At 34.8% G+C, this 24,833-nt stretch overlaps 1 protein-coding gene across 1 annotated transcript in view; it reads right to left on the minus strand.

The window, feature by feature from the left end:
• LOC150101877 (serine/threonine-protein kinase ATR-like) overlaps positions 1-24,833 on the minus strand; it is an 860,597-nt gene that overhangs the window by 680,835 nt on the left and 154,929 nt on the right. Inside the window, exon 10 of the mRNA XM_090399924.1 lies at positions 6,205-6,298. Within this exon, the coding sequence (XP_090256050.1) occupies positions 6,205-6,298 (94 nt within the window). The remainder of the gene's footprint in view (positions 1-6,204; positions 6,299-24,833) is intronic.

Consider the following 24,833-nt stretch of genomic DNA (forward strand, 5'->3'; position numbering starts at 1 on the left):
CTTCTATTAATATTCTCCTTTCTTAGAAGTGATCATATATTGAAATAGATGAACTTTTCATGTGCCGCATAATGGGAACATTATCTTTTATGGTAGTTCTAACAGTCGATTCATTGATTTCATACGCATGTGTAATTTTTCTATGAAATTAATACCCTTTTCATGCCATTTAATAATATCTGCTTCAGTCTTCATAGTCATGAGGTGCCTCATCTTACCACTGTGAATACATGTATTTATTTCGATCAGTTTACATTTCTCTGTTGTTCTATATTTAGGATTTATATTTCTTTTTCAATAAGTACTATGTAGGTTCACAAACAAGACAACTGGCATTCTAGGTAGAAACAAACAAAATGGCAATGACATGGTGACCTGTGCATCTGCTTAGTAGGAAAGTCATCTGTTATGTTCATAGTAACGCTTGATAGAGAATGTTGCTGGTAACAAGTTGAAGTATAACAATTGTGTATGTACAAATGCACATAACAGCAGTACATGTGTGAGGAAATAGTTATTAAGAAAGAAGGAATCTAGATTTTATTTTTTTATTTATTTTATTTGTTTATTTTTATTTTTGAAACAGCTAAACATTCAGCTCTCTTAATACAGAGCAACAAATGGCTTATATGCAGAATGCTATACTGTTTACAAATTAGTTGCCAAATGATATTTAAAATTGATTTGCCACTTAATAAACTGTATAGTATCTCTGCTAATATGTTCTTTAAAAAGTTGGCTTTCCAACTATTTCAAAAATATATCAACAGATTTTTTTTTTCTTCTTAATAATCATTTGTCAGCTCACAGCACTGATGTCCCATAGGTTTTATAACCTGTGTATGGGGGGGGGGGAATATATATATGTATATACACATGCACACAGGGTAGCCATAATTAAAGAGGAGGTGTTCAGAACCCTGTAGTGAAAAATGTATTGGACAAAATTCAACCAAACATGGTGTAAGTACATTCTGGAACATGGAGTTTTTATTTACAGAAGATAAATACAAAATTCTGCCATCAGGGAACATTTGGCACTATAAGCAGGTGGTCTGAGATTAATTAAACAGTAATGGCTAGAAGAGACACAACAAATCAATTTTCGTGTTCATATAACTTATTGATGTGGTTAAATATGTCCTCCTTTCAGATGTTCTAAGAACTACATTCTGTGAATGACATTTTCTACAGTGGAATACACCAGATGTGCATTGATTTGCCTCACATGCTGCATTATTCTATCTTTCAAGATTACTAAATCAGGAACATGTCCTTCATATACCATGCGTTTCAGATGTCCCCACAACCAAAAGCCACAGGAATTAAGATCAGGGAAACGAGGTGGCCATGCTGTGAGAAATGCACAATTAATCACTCTGTGTTCTGTGAAGTATTTTCATATTTTCATTGTACCAGCAATCCAATGTGCAATGCCGCTTCATCCTGCATGAATACAGTAGAGTCGAGGCCACTTTACTGCAATTGCAGAACAACAAAGTTGAGTAGCATCTCTTGATACTTAACAGCAGAGACAAGTCACTGGTCCTGTCGGGTGAAGTTCTTTGAAAAAGTACAAACTGATAATAAACAATGCAGTGAAACCACGCCACACTGTGACTTTCGGTGAGTGTAACGGGAATGGAATACATGAGGATTATTTGCAGCCCAAATGTGGCAATTGTGCGAGTTAACACTACCATTCAGATAAAAATATGCCTCATCACTCCACAACATCTTCCACGGCCATGCATCATCCACCTCTATTTGAGCTGAGAACATCAGGATAAACTGCAGTTGAGTTTCTGCATCACCATAAAGCAAAGATTGAGTATGGGAGATCTTGTAGGGGAAAAACCTCAGCATTTGATGCAGGATTTTCCCACACAGCTGAGTATTGCCAGAGCACTGCTGGACCCTTGTGCATTATTCATTCTGTGTTCCATGATGGCAGTTGCAACTTTGTCAATTTGTTAAGGAAAAATCCATTTGCACCCAGTCCTAGCCTCACTGCTAAAGATCTGCTATCTTCAAATCATAAAATCATTTTTCTAAGATTTGTTATTGTCATTGGACCTTTTCTCCTATCCTTCAAACACTGAAATTCTTGACTAGTAGTGCACGTTCCAGTAAGGTGAGATCCATAGCACTTCAGTCTTATCAGAATGGTGCAAATCCATTTTGGTGTTCCTTATGTCTGCATCAACTCGTCAGTAGAAACAGTGAGATTATGCAAATATCATGCAATTCTATTGCCAATTGTCCACTGGTGGCAGAATTTTGTACTTTTTGTTTGTTTGTTTTTTTCTGTAAATCAAAACCCCATGTTCCAGAGTGTACTTACACCAAGTTTGGTTGAATTTAGTCCAATACATTTTTCACTACAGGGCCCTGAACAATTCCTCTTTAATTATGACCACCCTGTATATATATATTTCATGCCATTCACCAGACATGTACTGTTTCATACATGTCCATGGGGCAGGACGCACAAATTTTTTAATACTTCCAATTTATGCAACAGCTAGGCATATGACAACTCTTTTGTCACCTGTCTGGCTGATTTGTTTCAGGCTATATAAATAACTGATAATGAAGAGAGTCTATATTTGGATGGTATATTTATATTATTAAATGTTGTGAATTTGTTTACAAAATTTGTTTCAACCTACATTAATGAGACATGAACCATTTAAACACGACAGTAAAAATATTCTCATCACAAACACACACAACGCATGCCAAACTGTATAGCAAAACAAAAGTAGCAATGTTATTGTAGCTCTATTATAGTACATCATCTCAACACTCAATCGAAAATAATTGATAAGAAAAATATATTCTGAGAATTTTCAAAGATTATCCTTCTATTATTTTATCCGAAAAAGGAACTTCTTTTGGTTTTCATAGTTAATTTCTTTATTTTTTAATGCAATTCCCACTCATTAAAGGTTTTAGGCCTTATAGTATATTAGTACTGTGAGTGGTAAAAGATTTTTTTGCTATTCTTATTAATTTTAGTTTTTTGCATAATTAATTTATTTTTAACCCTGCTCTAGAGACCAAACATGAACTTTTTTCAAGCTACTTCACACCTGCAATAAGTGAAGTGGTTAAAATCTACAACTGAAGATTTTAACAAAATCTTCAGTTATAGAAAATATAAGTAGCCACAGTAGTTCATAATTAACATGCAGTAAGAAAACATTCCAAGTAAAACCCATGCTAATCCTTGAATCTCTTTTTATTTTTTGGAAATCACCTGAGATAAAATGAAGGAAATAAAATATTAGGAAGCTTTATGCAAAATCTGCATTTTGAAACCTGTTGATATTCCAGTAACTTTATTTGCTACAGAATTTATTTATTTGCATTATTTATTTTACTGATATGCCATATTACAGGATTTAGAATTTTCTTCAGCACTTGAAATCAAAGGTATATCCTTATTCAACATTTGTGTATGCACACACATGTGTGTGTGATTTTCTTTAATGTTTACTATATGTTTTTAATGTTTTACTATTTTTGATGACCATAGGAGCACTAAGAATGGAATTTCATTCCTCAGTTTAACTTTTGCATTTACCATCTATATATAAAAAATCATTGCAAGTTCAATGAACTGACTGATAATTAGAATAAACATAAATTTTTCTTTCCACAGACTTCATATCTTGATCTAACCACTTTCTGAAAACAACATTTAATTAAATTTATTTTTATCAAAATCTTCAGTTGTAGAAAACATAAGTAGCCACAGTAGTTAATAATTAACATGCAGTGATACTTTTATATTGCTGGAATCTTTGGGAAGAGAAACTCTGCTGAAAGTAATAACTGCTTTGCTTGCTGTTTCTGTGCATAATGTTTATGATATAATGACAAAATTAAAATAGTGCTATACATTCATCACAGAGAACAGAAACCAAGCCATTTTATGTAATTAATGATATATCAAAAAAGTTTTTTTTTCCCCCTGACTTGATTTAAGATATATTACCTCTGAGATTTTCTATTCCATTAAGACAGTTCCCCAATACTAGTTTTAAAGGAAAATTTTATGAACAATAAAAAAGTGAAACTGGAATGCCATATATACTATTAAAATGTGCCTACTTGATGTGGAAGGTACATGATATATAGTAAGCTCTCACCTGATATGCAAAACAAATGAAACACAGCCTGACATGATATGCCATTGAAACTGAATAAATGCAATGGGGAAAAAATAAAAATGGAATGAAAATCAGCAATACTAAAAAAAAAAACTATCTTTGGAAAGAGAGCTACTGAAGAATACCAAAAAAATCGAAAAATTTGTCTTAGCTATTTTGATGATATGGTCATCATTTGGTTACCTTTCCTTGACATTCTCCTAGAAGTATCTGAAGAAAAAAAGACAATTTCTCAGTTTCAAGAAAATCCACCACAGGGGTGATAATACTTTTTTTTTTGAAAAACAATAGGTGCCAGTATGCATTCTTTACTAGCAGGAAAAGCTGAACAAACAATACTGCATCCACATGTCACGTGTTACTGTTAACAAAGGTGCTGGTATGCTGTATCATCCCAAAAAATTAATGGGGGCGATAACATTGAACGACAAGATCTACAACATCTTCAGTAGTACCGATAAATGAAACAAAGAATTTTGTTATCTCTAACATGTCCTATCCCTTAATGGGTACAGACTCAAGACAATCAACAAGATTTTAGAAACCCCTGAGATGCCAACTAAAAAGCAAGAATTCAGAAGCAAGCTTGAAAAGCTTAGTAAACAACGAAATAAATGTATATGTAACAAGAAATACAACAGATCCTCAATAATGATAACCTTTTTGTTAGAAAGGCCCTAGGTTAGAATCCCATCTAGAATATGAACTTTACAAGGACTTGTTAACTGATGGCAAGTTAGCTGGTTTAATACAGAGGTAGTAGGTTTCCTTCTTGGAATGTCTTGTTTCTCCCTGCAAAATTGGCAAACCAACCCAGGATTAGGTACAAAACCACAATGCTACTTATCAGAGGCCTAAAGTAGCTTGAGAAAGTTCATGCTCAGTTCTTAGAACCAAATGTAATTACAGCAAGATTCCATGTTAACATGATAGATCATAAAAATGTACAACAGGCTTATAACATTTTATGTTTATGTCATGGATGATAATGACATGAAAAATATGTTATCATAACATAATGCATTATATTATGAATCTACATTACTTGGCCATGGCAGGCCACTGAACCTAACACATTAATGGAAAGATGAGATAATAAAGTAATTTGTGAAAACACCAAATTAGCAACACAGAAAACTGTTCAAACTATTGTAATATATAGACTTAAAAGGCGAGTTAAAAGTAAAAAGCAAAGGCCAGAAGCAACCGATATACTTTGGTCATTTAAATTTAAAAAAAAAAAAAAGGAAAATTAAAAAGTAGTGAAAAAGATTTATTTAAAATAAAAACATAGGACAATCACAATATAAGTGGGTTGATGTGGTTATATATGAAACATAACTTATCAGATAACTTATCATTTTTACATAATAACTAAGAACTGATTAAATTAGACACTTAACAAAAAAAAATTGGGCTGAAAAAGGCATAGTACCCTGATCTGAAACTTAAAACTGATCCATAGAGGATACATTTAAGAAACAGAGCAGACATAAGATATTTAACAGTGAACAGCAAGTACTCTACATTTAAAATGCAATGAAATTCTTGTAATGAACAGTAGTTGCTAATGATATATGAATAAAAAAAATAATAAAAAAAAAAACTGAATTACTCTCTTAAAATGAAATAGTGTTTTTACTGAAAATTAAATACAGAGCATTTTTACATATCCAAACCAAATAAAACAATATTATTCACAAGTCATTTGTGACTGGTCTTATGTTTGCATAAAGAAATCCTAAAAATATGACACTTTCAAATCTGCAGCAGCAGCTTGATGGGATAATGGAAATATATATGTTAAAAAACTATTATACTAGGTAAAATTTCTCCTAATTTTGCAGAAAAAAAAAGTTCCTTCAATTATCTTATATTCAGAGCTGAGATTTCCATATATGAGAATGGAGAGAAATCGAGTAATTTGACTATATTTAAAGGAATATATTTTGCAATTTAAGATTATAACACTAAGAAAAAATAAATGAAATCCTTTTCCTATATAAAAAATTTCCATTGTTTCTACCTGTTCCTTTGCAACATCTATGTGATGCTGAAGTCTATCAAGTACTGATTTCCATGTTTCAGAATCCTGTTTGATCACCTGATAAGTTGGTGGCCTAATAAAAATTATAAGTTAAAGACAAAAATATTTATAAGTTGGTGGCATAATGAAAACTGCAAGTTAGACAAAAATATTTATATATTATATTTTGTATAATATACTGTAAAGATCATTTCAAGAACTTCACTGAAAAACGAAGCAAAAATTAAGAACAACTATGATAGAGATGAATTGAGGAAGGTAATGATAGCAAACAAATCAACACGCAGGTTGTACAAAAGGAATGTAGGATTTGTGGACCTATGGTCTGAATTTGATAGAAAGTATATTTATAATGCTGATAGACTGAACAAGATTATCTAAATGGTTTTTGTGTTAGGTGTCTAGAGAGAGCTTTGTTCAAAAAGCATGCTGAAGTGAAAATTCAGAAAAGCTTAAGCAATTAGGGTGAATGCAAATGAATGTGTGTAAAAGCATCCATGAGGTTGCGCTTCGCAACCATATACCTGGGAAAGGAGCATCCTAGGTTCGATTCCCGTCAGCGACATGAGGAGCTTAAGGATCTTCCTCAGCCATAGCCAAATTAGCCAGTCTTGGGCATGGACAGCAGGGTTTTTTCCACCAGTTTATCTGGGGTGTTTCATCCCACAAACAGGCAAACCAGCCCCGTGAACATACAGGATACAGTCATAGGATATAGTATGTCAAGGAAGGCAACGGAAAACCACCTTGTCATAGTCACTCCCCTAATATGGTAGGATATAGCTACCCCCACCAGCCGTATGGCTGAGGGAATAGAATATAAGATGATATACCCGTGAAAAGTGGTTATAGCATTTTCTTCTTCTACAGCTCGTGCATAATGATATTACTCATCCATCTAACTCCTACTTGATTAAGCCTCCTTACCCCAGGTATACAATTTAATTCTGTTTCCTCTAGATAACCCTTAACTACATCCCATGCACTATTAACATCCTTATCCTGCAGTGTTTTATGCCATGGCATAAAACAATGCAGGATAAGGATTTAAGCTTCTTCCTAAGCTTGTCAGAGTCATCCACCGTGTAGCTTCACATATGCCCCCTTCTTGAAAGAATATTCCTCATGTTTTACAACCTCCCAAGTCAACTCCCACCCACATTTACTTCCTGAATTGACTAACTATCCTTTTCAACATTTTTATTTGAGAGACTAGATTCCACACTTGGTCATTCTCACACTCATTCGCCTCACGGGTGCCTTCACACAAACTCACTTGCTTCCACCCTAATTGCTTAAGTTTTCCTGAATTTGCACTTCAGCATGCTCAGTGAGGTGACATGATAGAGACCTATAAACTTCTGAAAAGATCATACAGGATACAAGCGGATAGAATTTTTCATTCTATGGAGGATGAGAGAGAGAGAGAGAGAGAGCATCCTTGGAAGTTGAGAATGAATACCATCCAGAAATGGTGAGCTAGATTTTTCTCTCATAGAGTGGTGCATGACTGGAATGGACTGCCATTGGATCTTAGAGTGCAGGTAGTGTAAATGAATTCTAGAGAAGGTATGATGTACTGTGCGTAATATATGGCCTCCCTCAATGAGTCTCTGACTTCCTGGAGGTCTCTTGTAGTAGTAATAACATGCTACTTAACCTGGCAGTTGAAGAAAGTGACGCCCCTAATTATCCATGGAGTTGGTAGGTCATTTACTATCTTATGGTCTGGCATCTAGCCTTCTGATATTGAATTTCCATAATCCTTTCAGGATATCCCTGCATGTCATGGTTGAAAGCTTACTAATGATTTCACATTAATGCTGGAGTACCCCAGGACTCTGAAAAGTTTTAACTACTCTCTTACTCCTGTACATAAATTACCTTCTCTTGGTGACCTCAAATCCTACAGTATCTTTGCTCATGACAGAACCATTCCACTTCTTTGATGAGCCCTGTAAGTGTACAATCATCAAAACCTTCAAGATCCTCCATAGCTAATACCTTACATTTTATCTCCTTATTATTCTTCAGTGGGTTAGTGACAACCATGTGAGATCAATACTACTAAAACACAGTCCCGACTTATTTCATAGAAAGTTTTTTCAATCAGTTATAAATTAAATTAAACTTGCCAAGAAATTATATTCTTGGCGAGTGAAGTATCTTCATGACTAGGCTACGTATATATAAAGGATAATGACTTAACGTTAATTACCTTCGTATCCCATAATGCAAAGCACACATCCTTTCAAACATGTACAGCAATCCCTCGATTAGTGCATCTAATGCGTACTTTAAAGGTGCGTTAATCGAAAACGCACTAATCGAATATAATAACCTATGGGAAAAAGTATAATTCATTCCTCAAATTTCTTTTTTGAACCTTAATTTTTTTATAAAAGAATTAAGGCATGTTTCAGGGCCTAGTTAAAGGAAAACCATGAAGCTGAAAGACAATAAAATATATTCAGAATATAAATTTTATTATTCTACTTCTTAACAAAGAATTGAGCTAACGTAGTTCGGCAGGCATTTTGTTTCTTTTTTTTTTTCATAGAACCGACGGTATGGCCTTATTGCCTCTTCTACTCTTCTGCAAATTTTACTGCTTCTCTCTTCATCAGGGTCAGCCTCTAAGCATTGCTGCTTAAAAACTTCAACTGTATGAAAAATATTTTCAAATTGTTTCTGTGAAATCTCTTTTGGCTGACTATCAGTGGCTAAATTTTCTTCATATTCTTCGAGATTTTCCCACTGTGCATCTAAATTTAGCAGGTCGGAATCACGCAATTCTTCAGAATGAGATTTAATTAACTGTTGGACGTTATCATTGGTCGCCAACGCACGAAATCACGTGCTTTATAGATAAAATTTCCCAACGGTTATACAAGAAAAATAGTTACCACTTTAAAAACTACAATGATCATAAAAGAGAAGTAAATTTTCTGATGTGCAATAATAAACAACTCATCCCAGAAGACAGATTGATTACCCTATTATTGGAATGGATTCTCCTTTTTGTGACATGCACAGGTGTCGAAGGGTCTTGAATCTGTGGGCGTACTATAGCAGACGACATAAATTTTGGCGGTAAAAATTTGGAATGTAGTATACATGGAAGTAGTGTAGTATGCTATTAAAAATTACTTTGTAAAATGTTTCAAATTGGTAACTAAATTATTTCATTCTGCTGAGTGATTTTTAAATTTTTTTTTTTTTTTTTTAGATTAAAGCCATTAAGAGTTATTCTAACATGATACTGTATAAGATCATAAAAGTGGAAGAACATAGGAGTTTCTATTGCACAATATTGTCTATTTACATGAGAGTGCCAGCTGATTAATTTTCGCACTGTTAAGCACAACAATCCTTCTTTTTTCCCCTTTCTTTGGGGGGGGGGGGGGATGGTGTCACTTCTACGCTGGAAAGTGAATTATAATGCAGTCGCCCTGCTCAGCCAGGAGTTGATTCCGTGGATTCCAGTCTTGGTGGAAAAGATCTAAGGTGTTATATTGCCTGTGGTGGTGATACTTGTGTAGGATCCGACTTCTCACCTTTTGTTGGAAGGCTGCAGTGAGTTGGTCAGTTGCCTCTCTCTGTGAAGTTGCTGTGCTGTCTGGTCTTGTATGTCTGAGGTAGAAGTTGTATATTACCGCTTTCGCGGTGATGAAAAGGTAGTTGCAGAATGAATGGTTATTTGACTCCGCATGGACGAGATTGAAATATTCCTCTTCTGTATGAAGACTACCACAGGTGAGAGCTGCCGTTTCCCGAGACAAACTGATTAATTGGGTGTTGACTGGGCATTCCAAGTAGATATGTCGGACTGTTCCTAATTGGTAGCAGAACAGGCAGTTATCTGATACATTTGAGTTAAATTTTCGTAATATAGTAGGAGTGGGTAATATATTGTGCCACATTCTCCACTGAATATCTGCATCAGGTTTGATGGCTCTTGTGCGATATGGTAGATCCCATTGAAATAGTGTTTGATCCGATGATGCAGGATTTTCCAATAAAGTGCTTTGGTTCGTCTGTTGTGTTAGAGTGCTGTAGATCTTGTTGGTGTTGCTGGGCGTAAGTTTCTCCCATGAGTTATTGGTTTTTATCAGAAAGATAGGCACCAGATCTGAGTTGGGAGGGCTAAGCCCCTCTTCTGTTATGCTATCAGGCATAGCGGCTTGAAAAGCGGCCTTTACATTGTCTATCTGCTCAGACTGATTCCCATATTCCAGGTTTTCGAGAGAATTTGGAAAGTGTCAGGTGAGGCTTGGAGAAAGAATGTCACCCAAGATCCTCATGCTTCGCCAGCTCCATGGAGGAAAGAAAAACTCTTTCTGAGTGATTTTTTAAATTAGCCATAAAAATATATAGATAGAAAATTTTTAAAATCTGTAACATTATAGTAGATGCCATTATAGTAACATTATAGTAGATGCCACCAATGCACCTTGCTACAGACTGTCTAAACAGCTGGCCAACTCTCTGATCCCCCTCACCGGAAGGTCCACTTCCTATATAAAAAACTCAACCCACTTTAAAGCCCTCACAGAAAATGTAACCTTGAATAATACAGACATATTGGTAAGCTTTGATATCTCCTCTTTGTTTACCAATATTCCCTTAACTGACACCTTATCTCTCTTAGAAAACGTTTTTCCCTCTGACATCTTAGATCTCTTTTCCTTTGCCATTAACTCTGGGTATTTCTCTTGGAAGAACAAAATCTACAAGCAGATAGAAGGGTCCACCATGGGTTCCCCCTCTCACCCCCCTTGCCAATTTCTATATGGAAGATTTCGAAAAACGAGCCATAGACTCAGTCCCACTCAAACCTTCTATCTGGCTAAGATATGTAGATGATGTGTTCTCTATTTGGCCTCATGGCCCAGACACGTTAGACTCCTTCCTCAGTCATCTCAATAGCCTACATCCAAGAATCCAGTTTACTATGGAAAAGGAAAAGAACATTTGTTTACCCTTCCTAGACACCTTAGTCACACGACTGCCTAATGATACACTTGCCTTCACTGTATACAGAAAACCCACACACACACAGGCAGATACATTCACAAACTCTCCCACCACCACCCCTCTCAACAATATGGCATTATTAAAACTCTTACCAAGAGAGCCCACAATCTTTGTTCGTGGAACCGCCCTCACTACTGAGCTTAACTACATACACAACACTTTCCTCTCCAATGGCTACAGCAATCACAGTATCAAAAAAATAATCAGTTCCTCCAACATTCCCCGTCCTTCTCGTTGACAAGATTTTAAAAATGCCATCACCATACCCTACATCCGTGGCACATCCGAAAAAATAGCCAAGATACTAAAAAAGTACAACCTACACACAGCATATAAGCCCCACCGCAAACTTGCTACCCTTATCTGTTCTACGAAAGATCAGCTCCCTCCTCTCTCTCTGCCTGGAGTTTACAAAGTACCCTGTTCCTGTAAGCTGGCGTACTTTGGACAGACAGGCAGATCAGTATCCATCTGCCTGGAGGAACACAAGTACACAAGTCTTACATCTGTAAACACAACTATGGCCATTCAGGCTTGGCTGACCATGTTTTGGACATCACCCACAGGGTAATCATGGAAAAAAAACCACCATGCTCCACCACAGCAAATTCAAGAAAGAAAGACTTTTCTTAGAAGCAGCAGCAACTCTCAAAAACCAACCAAATCTTAATAAATGCGGTTGCATTAAGCTTCCGAAGATTTGGGAAACACTCATCACCAGAGGTCCCACCTTACATTCCAGGCCACCTACTACCGCCCTTAGAGGGCGCTCCACCTAGATAGGACTTTAGTATCACCCACGTGGTTGGGCTTAGTATTGTAGGAATTTTGTGTGCATGTTACATTAATTTTTTTGTAATCCCTGTAGATGTCCTAGTGACTAGGCCGAAATATAGAAAGTATTAAATTCTATTTTAATTCTTTGTGAGTGTTGTAAAAAATCCATTAAGCCTCCAACATGATATGTGAAGTATCTTTGGATGCAAGCATATTTTCACATCACGAAGATCGCACGCAGACTTTGTTTGCTTTCACTTTGATTAAGAATTAAATAAGAATATAATTCCTTGGCAAGTTTAATCGTCTTATTTCGTGGAGTAAGAAAGGTCATACTTCGCTTCTTCTTAAGCTTGATAACACCTGGCTCTTTGCACATCAGGTTTCTCTTCTTAGGTTTACTTCTTCAGCCTTTGGAAATTGTGTAAGATATGATTAGAAAAGGTGTTAGGACTATATATTTTGTTTGGAAGATGGTGAATGGGCAGGATGATTTGCCAGAGGTGGTCGTGAGTATAAAGAGAGGTATTGTGTGAATAATAGCTAGCATGTGAATAAACATGTATGAAAGATATTGTGTCAATAATAGCCAAATAATGTGTGAACAACGGGTCATCAGATCCTAAGGAGATATCAATATAATAATAATGGCCTCTTGAGCCTCCAAAAAACTAGGTGTGTGTTTCTATTCAATGCATTACTTCTCAGCCGTACAGCTGCAATATAAATCCAAATCTGCCCAATCTTGAAATAACTATAGAATAACACGTATGCCACAGTAAGTAACTTTTTTATTATGTGAATATTTCATCTTATGTATCATAAGACATCATTAGTACAACTAATAAACAACAATAGGAATTGAATTCATGGATTAAGAACTATTGGGCTGAAATTAAAATCAATTATATGAAATTAAAATATAGCAGATAAATTATTGAATACAACTGAGCATAATTTCCCAAACTTTTGGAATAGTGAGGCAGTCATTTCGATTAAGATTAGGTCTATGAAGTAAGGCTTCAGCACTTTCTTTATATAACAGTTCATGTTTATATGTGGATCTATGTAGTAACTTGACATTTTGCCAATTGATCCTGTGGTTAGCATTTTTAATTCTGTGTTGTTCAAGGCCAGATTTGTGAAGTTTGATAAGGCAGATGTGGTCTTGATGTTCAGAGATATGTTTATTTATAGATCTTCCTGTTTGTCCATAGTAAGACAAGTTACACAAATATGGTACTTGGTATATGCCAAGTAGCATCACTGGTGAGAGTTTGTCTTTTGGAGAAGGTAGCATTGTGAACATCCCCAGCTTGCAACCTTCAATTATTATTATATTCAATAATTTATCTGCTTTATTTTAATTTAATTTAAATGATTTTAATTTCAGCCCAATAGTTATTAATCCATGAACACGCGACTATATATGTAGAGGGATTCCAAAAAACAAGCATGCACAATATTGGTTTTTGTTTTTTGACTTCAATTCCTATTGTTGTTCATTAGTTGTGTACTGATGATGCCTTATGATACATAAGACGAAATACTTACATAATAAAAAAGTTATTTACTGTGGCAAACGTATTATTCTATAGTTATGGATACCCCACAGGTTTCACTATATAAAAAAAACAACCTTGGAATGTTGCCTCACATTTAGGATTGATAAGCCTAACACCTCCCTATGAATACTTGATGCTATCTAGAAGAGAGTAATTTAATCAATTAAATGATAACTCCTCTCATAGATTCACTCCACTTACTCTCTCATAGACATTCTGTTTCTGTAGTTATTTCAACAAACAATGTTCTAACGAACTGGCCACCATCATTGCCCCACTTTCTTCCAAGAATGTAAAAACACAAGCAGCTGCTGGTCAATATCTATTTAATGTCAAGTTTTAAACTTACTGAACCAATTTCTCTTCCTCTTCTTTCATTCCATCTACCTCTATTCTTTGGAACAATCTCCTTCATTCAGCCTTTCCCCAAGAAAAACATCAACAGATTCTTTCTTTCTTTTCTTCTTACCCTCTTATTACATGTAATATGCTATAGGTTTTGCACCGTTACTGTGTGTAGATCTGATATTTTAATAAAAAGTAATGAATAAATAAATAATAAATTCACCTTCCCATAAAAAAAAAACAAACAGCAATGTAAATAACATTAAAAACACTACATTCCATAACAGCAAATATATTACCATACATATACACTGCTTAGAAATAAGTCGACAAACACCACAGAGTGAGGAACAAACAGCCATGATGCCTGCCTTAAGATGTAGGATCTTCTTTCGCTGCAATGGCTGCAGCAATCTTACAAGGCATACTTTCCACCAACATATGATAGCGATCAATGGGAATTTCAGACCATTCTACCTGAAGGCATGCAATGAGGTCATTGACTGTTGTGGGACAGACATCCCTTGAGTTCTCTCGATGCTCCAGTTCATTCCACAGATGTTCAAGGGTTGAGAGATCAGGGTTCTGTGGAGGCCAGTCAAGTGGGGTGACGTTCATGTCCATAAGTCAAGCAGTTACAGCAGCAGCCTTATATTCCATAGAAATGCCACAAAGTAGAAAGCACTACATTGTCCAGAATGTTCATATACCTTTTGAAGTTCAGTGTTCATGGCACAACAAACAGCAGTCCGAGGCAAACCCAGAACCATACCATCACACTGCAAAATTTTATCTCTCTTAATTTATTTATTCTTATCATTTACTCTATATTTAGTCTATATTCTCTTATTTTTACCTCTTGATTATTCTTAATTTTACTAAAACTTTATCTTCGATCTTAAATATCTTAACTTCAATGTCTCTTTTGGCCAATCTATACTTACAAGAACGATGCTAGTGGTTTGTAGGACAAAGGAATTACTAATGACGGATACCAATTCCCTTGTCTCACACTGGTTCTAATTCCTTTTTCGGATTCAGGGAAAATTTATTTTTTCACTGCGCCACCCCGAATCCTAGATTAACAGATAGTGTAGAATCGAGAAACCAGAACACAGTTTAGCATACAATCTTATTATCATTCAAAGAAAACCTTCTCTAAAGTCCTTCCTAAAGTTTACATACATTCCTCTAATACACATATACACATAATAAAACATGTTCTTCACTATCTACCATATACATACTGTGCCTATTGGCCAATACATGAACACAGATTCTTACCACTACCATCACAAAAACCAGGTGTTATTAACAACATCAAATATAGAGCAACAATTTGCTCAGATGAGTAAGCATTAAAGAATGAATTAGAAATAATTAGCAAAGCATAAAATGAAGGTTACAGAAAAAAAAATTCACAAAATTTTCAAGTTTGCACCTAAAAATCAAAAAGATTATAATAAGGCCATAGCCCTTTCATATATTAAAGAAATAGCCAAAAAAAAGTAGATTTCTACACAGATACTACACATAAATAACCTTAATGTCACTTTGAAGCATCTTATAAATTGAATAGCTATATATATATATATATATGCAATATCAATGCAAAAAAAGAACATGAACATGCTAGATTAAATAAATAAGAGAAATTAGGCCTTTCTGATAAATTCCACAGAAATTATTGAAAAGGTGTCCATTTCCTTCCATAATACCAAAACTCAGCATGAAGCAAATTTAAAGTTGCTAATCAACCATCCTTATCTCAACAGTAAAGATAGCTAAAAATCTCAAGGATATGGATGGCCCACACGTGATCCATATACAGGGTGTTCGGGATAAATTTGACATATTTATAATTAATTATATTTTTCCGTAAGTTACATGTATTAACACACACTTCTCTTCATTTAAAAGTTTGGACCCTTCTTCATTCATATACAAGATGTCAGAAAGGATGGATAGCTGGAACCCACCTGAATCATGGAAGAGAATAACTTGTATCATGATGATTCGTGCCCGCCATCAAAATAAGGATATTACGACTGCTGCCCAATGCTTCCTGAATACAGTAAAAACAATCAGGCATGAACTAGAGACTTGCAATGGTGACTACGAGGATGTAGCAAGAAGAAAGATCCCTAGCAGACGATCTGATTGCGTTCGTACAGCAGAATTCCTCGCAAATCTGCAGGAACAGGTGTTGAAGAACCCTGGCATTGGAATTCGGGCTTTGTTCGTGGAGTTGCTAACTGTAGTCAAGCCCTGGATAACAAGGGTAGCCAATGGTAGGCCGTATGTATGGCAGCAGGATTCGGCCCCTTGCCACACCTCTGGGAAAAGTCAAAAATGGTTGTCTGAAAATTTCTACGACTTCACCAGTCCAAATGTTTGGCCTCCAAACTCCCCAGACCTTAACCCCATGGATTATTTTGTATGGGGCGCAGTTGAAAAAGACACCAATCGCACTTCCAGTAATACAAAAGCCCAGTTAATGGATAAAATTAAAACAGTTTTTGCGGCCCTTCCCAGGGAGACCGTAGCATCAGCTTGTTCGAGGTTCCGAAGCAGAATTGAAGCTGTGATCGATGCTAATGGTGGTTATTTTGAGTAAATCTTGTTGATAGTATTGTAATTAACTCTGCCTGTAATGTTGTTTTGTCAATTCATTAAATTTAATAGATACAAAGAAGATTTTCTTTTTCCTTACGAAACTGTCAAATTTATCCCGAACACCCTGTATATATATATATATATATCAGTGGCGTCGTGTGTCCATCTATTTTGGGTGTGCTGTCATGTGGCTTATGCAACCCGTGCTACAAAATTCACCTCAATTTGACCATATCATTGCATTTTTATTGATGTATGAAAGTTTTAAGACTACATAACACATCAGCGCTCATCTTGAATGGTCCAATGCAATTAATTGTAGGATAACATCGTACACTAAGTTAATAATTAATATAATTTTAATATGGAAAGTATAAAGTTGGCAAATACTACAGTGAGACAGATAATTTGAATTTTCATATGATATTTTAATAAAGATATAATATGCACAGAAATTGGAAACATTAATCACTTGGGAAATTATTTTGGCAGAAAACGGGACATTCAGTACATCGTTCAACACTGTTTAACATTGTAAATATGACCAAAAAGTTATAAATTATTTATAAAATATATATATATATATATATATATATTAAATACTTGTCTATGTCTTCACGCATGCAAAACAGATGAAACTCAGAAAACAAAAACAACAACTTATAATATAATAAATGACAACGTTCAATTGGATTGCCCCACAAAATAACCAATCACAGCCACTATCAACTTCTGGGTGCTATTATCTTGGTGGACACCCAGCCTCGCCTTCTGGGCCTTTTAAAACCACTGGACCACTAAGAATTTGATCCACTGTGCCATCTGTACGTCTGCTCAAAGGTGTCTCTATTTTTGACTGCAAACCCGAGCTTTAAAGCTACAATGGGTCCTCTTCATGAAGCATTAATATACTGTGTTTAATTTTAAACACAGTATATTAACGCGAAGCCAGGAAACAATTAGCCGAGACGTTAACAGGAATAAATGCACAAATATAACATCGGTGATATTATATTTGTGCTATTCTGTGGATGTGCACCGCACACCTGGAATATTCGCCCCTGATATATATATATATATATATATACACATTTTAATATTACTCTATCCATGAAAGGTTGTAAACCTATAGTACATTAGTAACCATGGACAGGCTAAGGATTTTATTATTATTATTGGTTATTTTGTTTTTATATTTTACATTTTTTATTTATTATTTTTTTACATAATCTGGAAACACTGCTCTAGAAACCAAACACTGAACTTTTCCAGCCACTGCACGCCTCCAGTAAGTAGGACAGTGGTCTCACACCAAGTGATGAAAATTCATCTCCCCTTAGGGAGGAAATTTTGATCAAGAGGAGAGGTCTGGGAATAATGGTGGATGGGAATCTAAAGTTTAGGAGTCAAATTACAGAAGTTGTGGTCATCACACTGGATTATGACAATGATGCAGAGAACCTTAACATAAAAGTTCTTAAAGTCCAATGTATATTTTTATATATTTATGCTAAAAAAAGAAGTTTGTTAATTTTTTAAAAAAGTTATATTACAATAGATATTGTTGTACTATATGGATCTGTTAACTGTAGTTCTGGTTTCAAAAATACAGAAGATGAAATTATTTAATTATTTTACCTAATCTATATTACAGGTATACTTGATTAATGCGATTAATTAATCTCTCGACGTTACCGCATATATCAAAATTGCATTAATCAAGTATAATAATCAATGGTAAAAATTACAATTCATCCATGATCGATTACTGTATTAATAATTTGTTACATTAGTCACTGCAATTTTTTTTATCAAAAAAAGTTATCAAGAGTCATTTGAATAGTTTTAGTTTTTTTCTTATCAGCATAAATTCTACGATAACAAGCAAAATGACTCTCTAGACCTCGGCAAACAAGCATTCTTCGATTAACATCTAGATCCATATGTTCTAGATGTTGTTGTTGTTCAATTTCAAGAAGATTGTTGTCATTGAAATCTTTTGAATTTGAATCCAATAATTCTTTAACACCTTCTGCATCAACACCATCAAAATCAAGGTCATCACCAATTGCAACAATTTCTTCAACCATGTTGTTCACAGGATTCTGAAAACCACCTAAGTCACTAGAGCATTCTGGCAAAAGGTTTTTTTCCAAACAGCTCTAATTAAAATTTTATTTTTTCCACCAAACACAACATCATTGCTACAACCCATGGACATGGATGTCATTGCAACTTTCAAAGCCTATTTTCTTTAAAAGACGTTCTCAAAGGCAGTAGAAACAACAATGGGAGAAGACACTTGCTCCAACGAGTCTTGAATGTTTTCAATTGCATGTTTAATGTTAAAATTTTTCCAAAATTCTTGGAGTGATCCAAGAATTTTGGAAAAATGAATTGCATTTTCTCCCATTGTTGTTTCTACTGCCTTTGAGAACGTCTTTGTAAGAAAATAGGCTTTGAAAGTTGCAATGACACTCACATTGATGTCGTGTTTGGTGAAAAAAAATAAAATTTTTACATTCTCACACAGATCATAAGAGAATTTGAATGACCAGGTGCTTTGTCTAAAAGCAAAAGAGCTTTGAAAGCTGAGTTATTTCTCTTGCAATAAGCTTCAACTGACAGACAAAAATAAGACTTAAACCAATCTTCGAATAGGCTTTGGGTAACCCAAGCCTTCTGAATTGCCCACCAAATTACAGGTAAAGTTCTTGTTGCATCCTTTTAAAGCCCTTGTGTTCTGAGTTCGATAGACAAGCAGCAACTTCAATTTAAAATCTGCATTAGCATTCCCTCCAAGCATAGCAGTTAAGAAATCTTTTGACACTTTATAGCCAGACTATGCTGCTTCTTTTTTTGATAGAAAAGTTCTAGATGGCATTTTTTTTCAATAGAGGCCAGTTTCACCTACATTGAAAATTTGGTGGTAATAGTAATCATTTTCTTCGATAATTTTCTGCAGCTCATGAGGAAATGTAGATGTAGCATCTTCATCAGCACTTGGCACTTCACCTGTTATTTTCACATTCTTTAGGCCCTAGATTTAAAATTTTCAAGGTAGTTGCGAATTTTGAATTATCTTCTTTATATTTAGTCTCTTTAAGTCTTGAAAAGAGGCTTAGAGCTTTGGCTGTGATATTATAGGCACTAATTGGAATTCTCTTTTCGTTGCAGTTTTCCAGCCAAATAATCAACAGATCTTCTGTTTCACCTATTATAGCACTTCAGTTACATGTGCATTGCATAAATGCAGATGTAGATGCAACTTTACCTTGCTTGCAATACTTATCAGCTTTGGATAAAATAGTCTGTATTGTAGACTCGTTAAAATCAAATTTGCTTGCAATCTTACTTTTACTTTCACCACGTTTAAATCTTTTAATTATATCAAGTTTTATATCTAAGATAATTACTTTCCTCCTCTTTTTTTCACTTAATGACCAGGTTGTGGGATTGCTCTTATTCTTAGACATGATTAATGGACTGTAAAATTTACAAAGAATGTAATTTATAAATACAGAATGACGTCGTCATGCTCACGACTTTCTTTCTCTCGGCCAGGAAACACTCCTCAAAGGTTGCATGTTTTTGCATGGTTAATTTAAAGGTGGGTAAATTAAATCCTGTGTTAAGAAAGGGATACATGTTTTAGTGACGCTAGCCAATTAATGAATGAAAGATTATATGAAGTGATTATATGAAGAAATTACAGTTGCAAAAAGTGGTCATGTTTAGATATCTTTGTATATTTACACTACATGGAACTATAATGCCAGCTATAAGCTGTTCCAAGACTGTGTGAAGAGTCTAACTTGTTACTAGTCTTTCTGCAGCAATGCAACTGAGAAGCAAACAGATGAATATCAGAATATCTAAAAAAGGAATGGAGACTGCTATGGGCAACAAAAAGGATGAAACATAGAGATTGCAGTGGAGTAAAAAAATCGCTTCATTAGGAAAAAAAAAATTTTAAGTCTAATAGGAAGAAATAAAGTTGCATTAAGAGAGAAAATAAAATAATGCGGAATGCAGTGAACAAACATTAGTCAGGAAAGTAGAGACTTTTTATAACTTTTGGAACAATTTAGAAATATCATTCCTGTTGACATAAGCATAAAAAGAACATTCATATAAGTTCACTTAGAAAAATAAGATGGAAGATTCAGTCCACGTGAACAGTGTTCTTAAAGGAAAAAGGAAAGAAAAAAATTTGAATTTTTGTTAATTTATTATTCTTGATAATGAAAAGTAGATCAGATTGGGTGAATGTTTTAAGATACAGAGGTAATAAATTTTCTTATTTTTCTTCTTCTGGAATGAGAAAAAGAGAGCGAGTACACCTCAGTCCTGAACGAACAGTAAATGATGAATCTAAAGAATTTTAATGGTCAAAGAGGCATTTCCTAGTGTGAAGCATCCTACCATTACAAGAAAATAAACTAATCTACATTTGTTTCTGACAACTGGCTCTGACTGGCTGGAACAGTTTCATGCATTTTTGTGTTAAAAAAAAAGTTTATTAATTCATTAATCTGAATTTTGCTAGAGTAGAAAAGTATGTGTATGAGGGAGATAAAATTTCTTTTCTATTTATGCCAATTAATTTTGAAGTTCAAAATAAAAGCAAGCCAGAAGTCTTAACAAGCAGGATACTACACATATTCCATATATGAAGAGATGTATTTTGGCCAATAATTTTCAAAGTAGAAGATCTCTATAGTTAGTTACTTCATTGTTTATGTGTGGTTCCACAAAAAGTTCTATTCTTGAGAGACACTTGTGACATGAAATTAAGAATTATCAACACATTAGCACAAGAATATATTAATATTTGCCAAATATTTCAGTCTGAAATTAACAGACTATCATCAGTGGCTTGATAAGAACAGTTTTTTTACAAGGTGAAATACAAACAAGAACTAGAAGGTCTCAATTGGAAAAAAAAAAAAAAAACTTAGCGTGTTATCCAGATTAAACTTTCCAATATTTTTGAGAAGGATAGGCAATCATTTCGATTCAAGTTAGGGCATTGAAGTAAGGCTTCAGCACTCTCTTTGAATAGGGGCATTTTAATTTATAGCGACATCTGTGTAGAAGGCGAGTCCTGGATCAGAGAATGGTGTGGCTTGTCTCTATCCCATGTTGCACCAATTTTATCAGAGTTGTGAAGAATGTACGATTGATGTTCTTGATTTCTATAGATTTATATTTTAATAAAAAGAAGACTGAAATCTATGCACCCCTTAACTCCACAGTTATATAGAATGCTCAGGATACATAAGATTCATATTCCTCTTTGGTCTATTGTAGATGTTATTAGCTTGCCTACTTATTTGTTATCAAATAAGTAGGCTTATAGAGCAGCACATCAGACACAGACTTCTTCATCAAAAACTTGCAACACTTTGTAGAAAAACCAGGAGACATTTCTATCTTACCAACAGGCATTCTAGCTAGTCTAGAATCTTTGTTCACAAATATTTCTGATGAAGTTATGGAACTTGTAGATGATCTGTTCCCTCCTAATATTCCCATCTCCCAACTATTTAGACAGTGTCTCAACTCAAATTACTCCCAACGAAATGAGAACATCTACAAACAACTATCTGGCCTTGCAATGGGAAGTCCTCTCCATGAGCTGACTTATTCATGGGAAACTTTGAAAGAGATTTTCTGCTATCTACAAATCCAAAACCATCACTTCGGTGGAGATATGTAGATGACATTTATAATCTGGAAACTCAGTGTGGCTGAGTTACACGATTTTCTTTCATCTATTAACTCCTTCCACGATAAAATTAAATTCACTTGAAAATGAAGGAAAATTACCTATCCAAAATGTTTAATTTCGAAAAAAAAGCAGGAGTCGTCTCTCTTAGCGTATACTGTAAGCCCACTCATACAGATTGTTACCTACATTTCTCTTCATTGCACCATACATTGAAAAAATTAGGTATTATACATATGATAAAAAAAAGGCCAATCTTTATTACAGGTGTTAAGTTCTGAATGAAACTGAAACTGTATTAATTTATATTTTCTTCAGAGCTTAACATGGATCTTACATTTTGGCATATACTGATATATCAGATGGATAAAATTGCTTGTAAATGACCAGAAACGTTAATAATTTAAGAATCCTTTTATTTTTCCATAGTGTTGTAATGTATTGACTGTGAATAGTCCATTGTTTAAACTTTGCTAAATTTGTATAAATACTTGTATATTACTGAGAGAAGGCTAATCAGATTAAGTACCAATAGCAGGAGCAAAACATGTACGCCAAAGTACACGTGCACTGTGGAAGGGGAGCACACAGTCCCCCCCACACACACACCACCACCACCGAAGAGCATGCTAGGGGAGATTATGGCACTAGGTGCTGGGAGATGTAAGGTGACGTGAGCAAAGAGGGAGAAATTTAATGACATAGTAAGGAAGTGTTGGCGTGGAATTTAAAAAGCGAAGCATCGCCAGCTCAGAACTTTTTGGTTGGCATTTGTCTTTAGTCATCCTCTTTGCTTGCCGATGTTCGTCCCCGTTCCTTGGAGGGATCGTCAAAGCAGAGATCGTGGGATAATGCCAAGGAATCCTTGGGAAATCACTGGTTAAGGATTTGCCCAGCAGAGCTGAGTTCCTAATTGCCGCAGAGACAGCTAAGCCTTGCCAAGTCTGATGACCAGTGGATGGTGAGTACGTGTCTTCGTCGCTGGAGATATATCTAGTCCGGACCATTCAGTGGGGTAATGCAGACCAAGCAGAACGAAAAGTGGACCTGGAGGTGATGTTATATCGAGATATGTATGATGTTCTAATGGTTCCCCAGCAATTGGTAAAGTAGAAACTTTGATCTGTTCAGTGAATATATAAAGGAAGAAAGATTGTAAAATTTAGTTGGACATTAAGTTTAGAAGGTTGTGAATTTTATGCAAGGACTTTAGAGATACAATTTAAGAGGGCAGTGTAACTCTGAGACATGAATGAAGAAATTAGGGTTAAATTAATGTCTATGAATGAATAACCTATAGTATTGTGAAGTTTAGCTTCTGATTTACCTTTGAAAGAATGTTTTAACTGTACTGATATTTATGTATGCTAAGAGAGATTAAGAAGGGTTAGATGATTATGTTTTTTTTTATTGAAATTGATATTGAAGCTAGCATGTGCCAAAGTTTATTCATGATATGTAATCTGTCTAGAGTGTAATAAAATGTTTTCTTTAGATTCAATAGTTGACTTGCCTGATTTCATTTTCTATTGCACCGCTCATAAATAATCGAACCACGGCAGGAGGTAATTTATAGGGGAGGCTACGGCTGCAAACTAAGTTAAAGATAGATGAGGTTTGAACTACTTCATATTGTTTAAGTAATTAGGGATAGTGTTCTATGCTAAGTTCTGGTTCTTTGATTTTTCATTGTTCAGAAATCTAGGGTTCAGGGTGGCGCAGTATAATTGAAATTTTCCCTGAATCCGAAGAAAGAACCAGCACTGAAACAAAGGAATTGCCATTGTCCATTGGGAATCTCTTTGTCCTCTACCCATGTGCAATATCCTTAAAGATGTTATCGGCCCAAAGTAAATGTTGAGACTGCATAAATTAAAGAGTTAATGAAGTATATTTAAGGCTCTAACAGAAAGTGTTGAATTAAGGAATTATTAATGATATAGACATGAAGTAAATATTATAAGCCAAGTAAGAAGAAATATAAGGAAAATGAGGACATAACACAGGAGATAAAGAAACACTAAAAGAAGAATTGCATGCTCTTCTCCAACTATTGGTGAGCAATGGATAGTCTAAGAAAATGTAAAGAATACTATTCTCTACTCTTGCTATACAACAGATCCTTGACATTTACTACAGAGCCTTGGTTTTTCTATCCCTTATATTGGCAAACTTTCTCTCAAAATCACCAATCTCCAGAAATCTTATGATAAGAGTGGCTTTCAAGCCTATTGTGGCTATATAAGCTCTATTACATTCACCTAAGGACTACAACCCTTTCAACAAACATCCTGGAGTTTACAATATTCCATGTTTTTGTGGCCTTGCTTACACATATATTTTCAAACATCTAGAAGTTTAAAAATGAGACTAAAAAAAAGCATATTGGAGATGTTAACAAAAGTGAAGACAGCTCAGGCCTAACTTTCCATTTCTCTCACACTCACCAGAATACTGAATGAGAAAGTTCTATGCCTTACACAGAAAACAACCTAAGTGCCTACAATATCATAGAGGATACAATGGTTATCCACTCT

Source organism: Typopeltis vanoorti, chromosome 11, assembly GCF_054136105.1.
Source record: "Typopeltis vanoorti isolate ZY-2024b chromosome 11, IOZ_Tvanoo_1.0, whole genome shotgun sequence".
Classification (NCBI taxonomy): domain Eukaryota; kingdom Metazoa; phylum Arthropoda; class Arachnida; order Uropygi; family Thelyphonidae; genus Typopeltis; species Typopeltis vanoorti.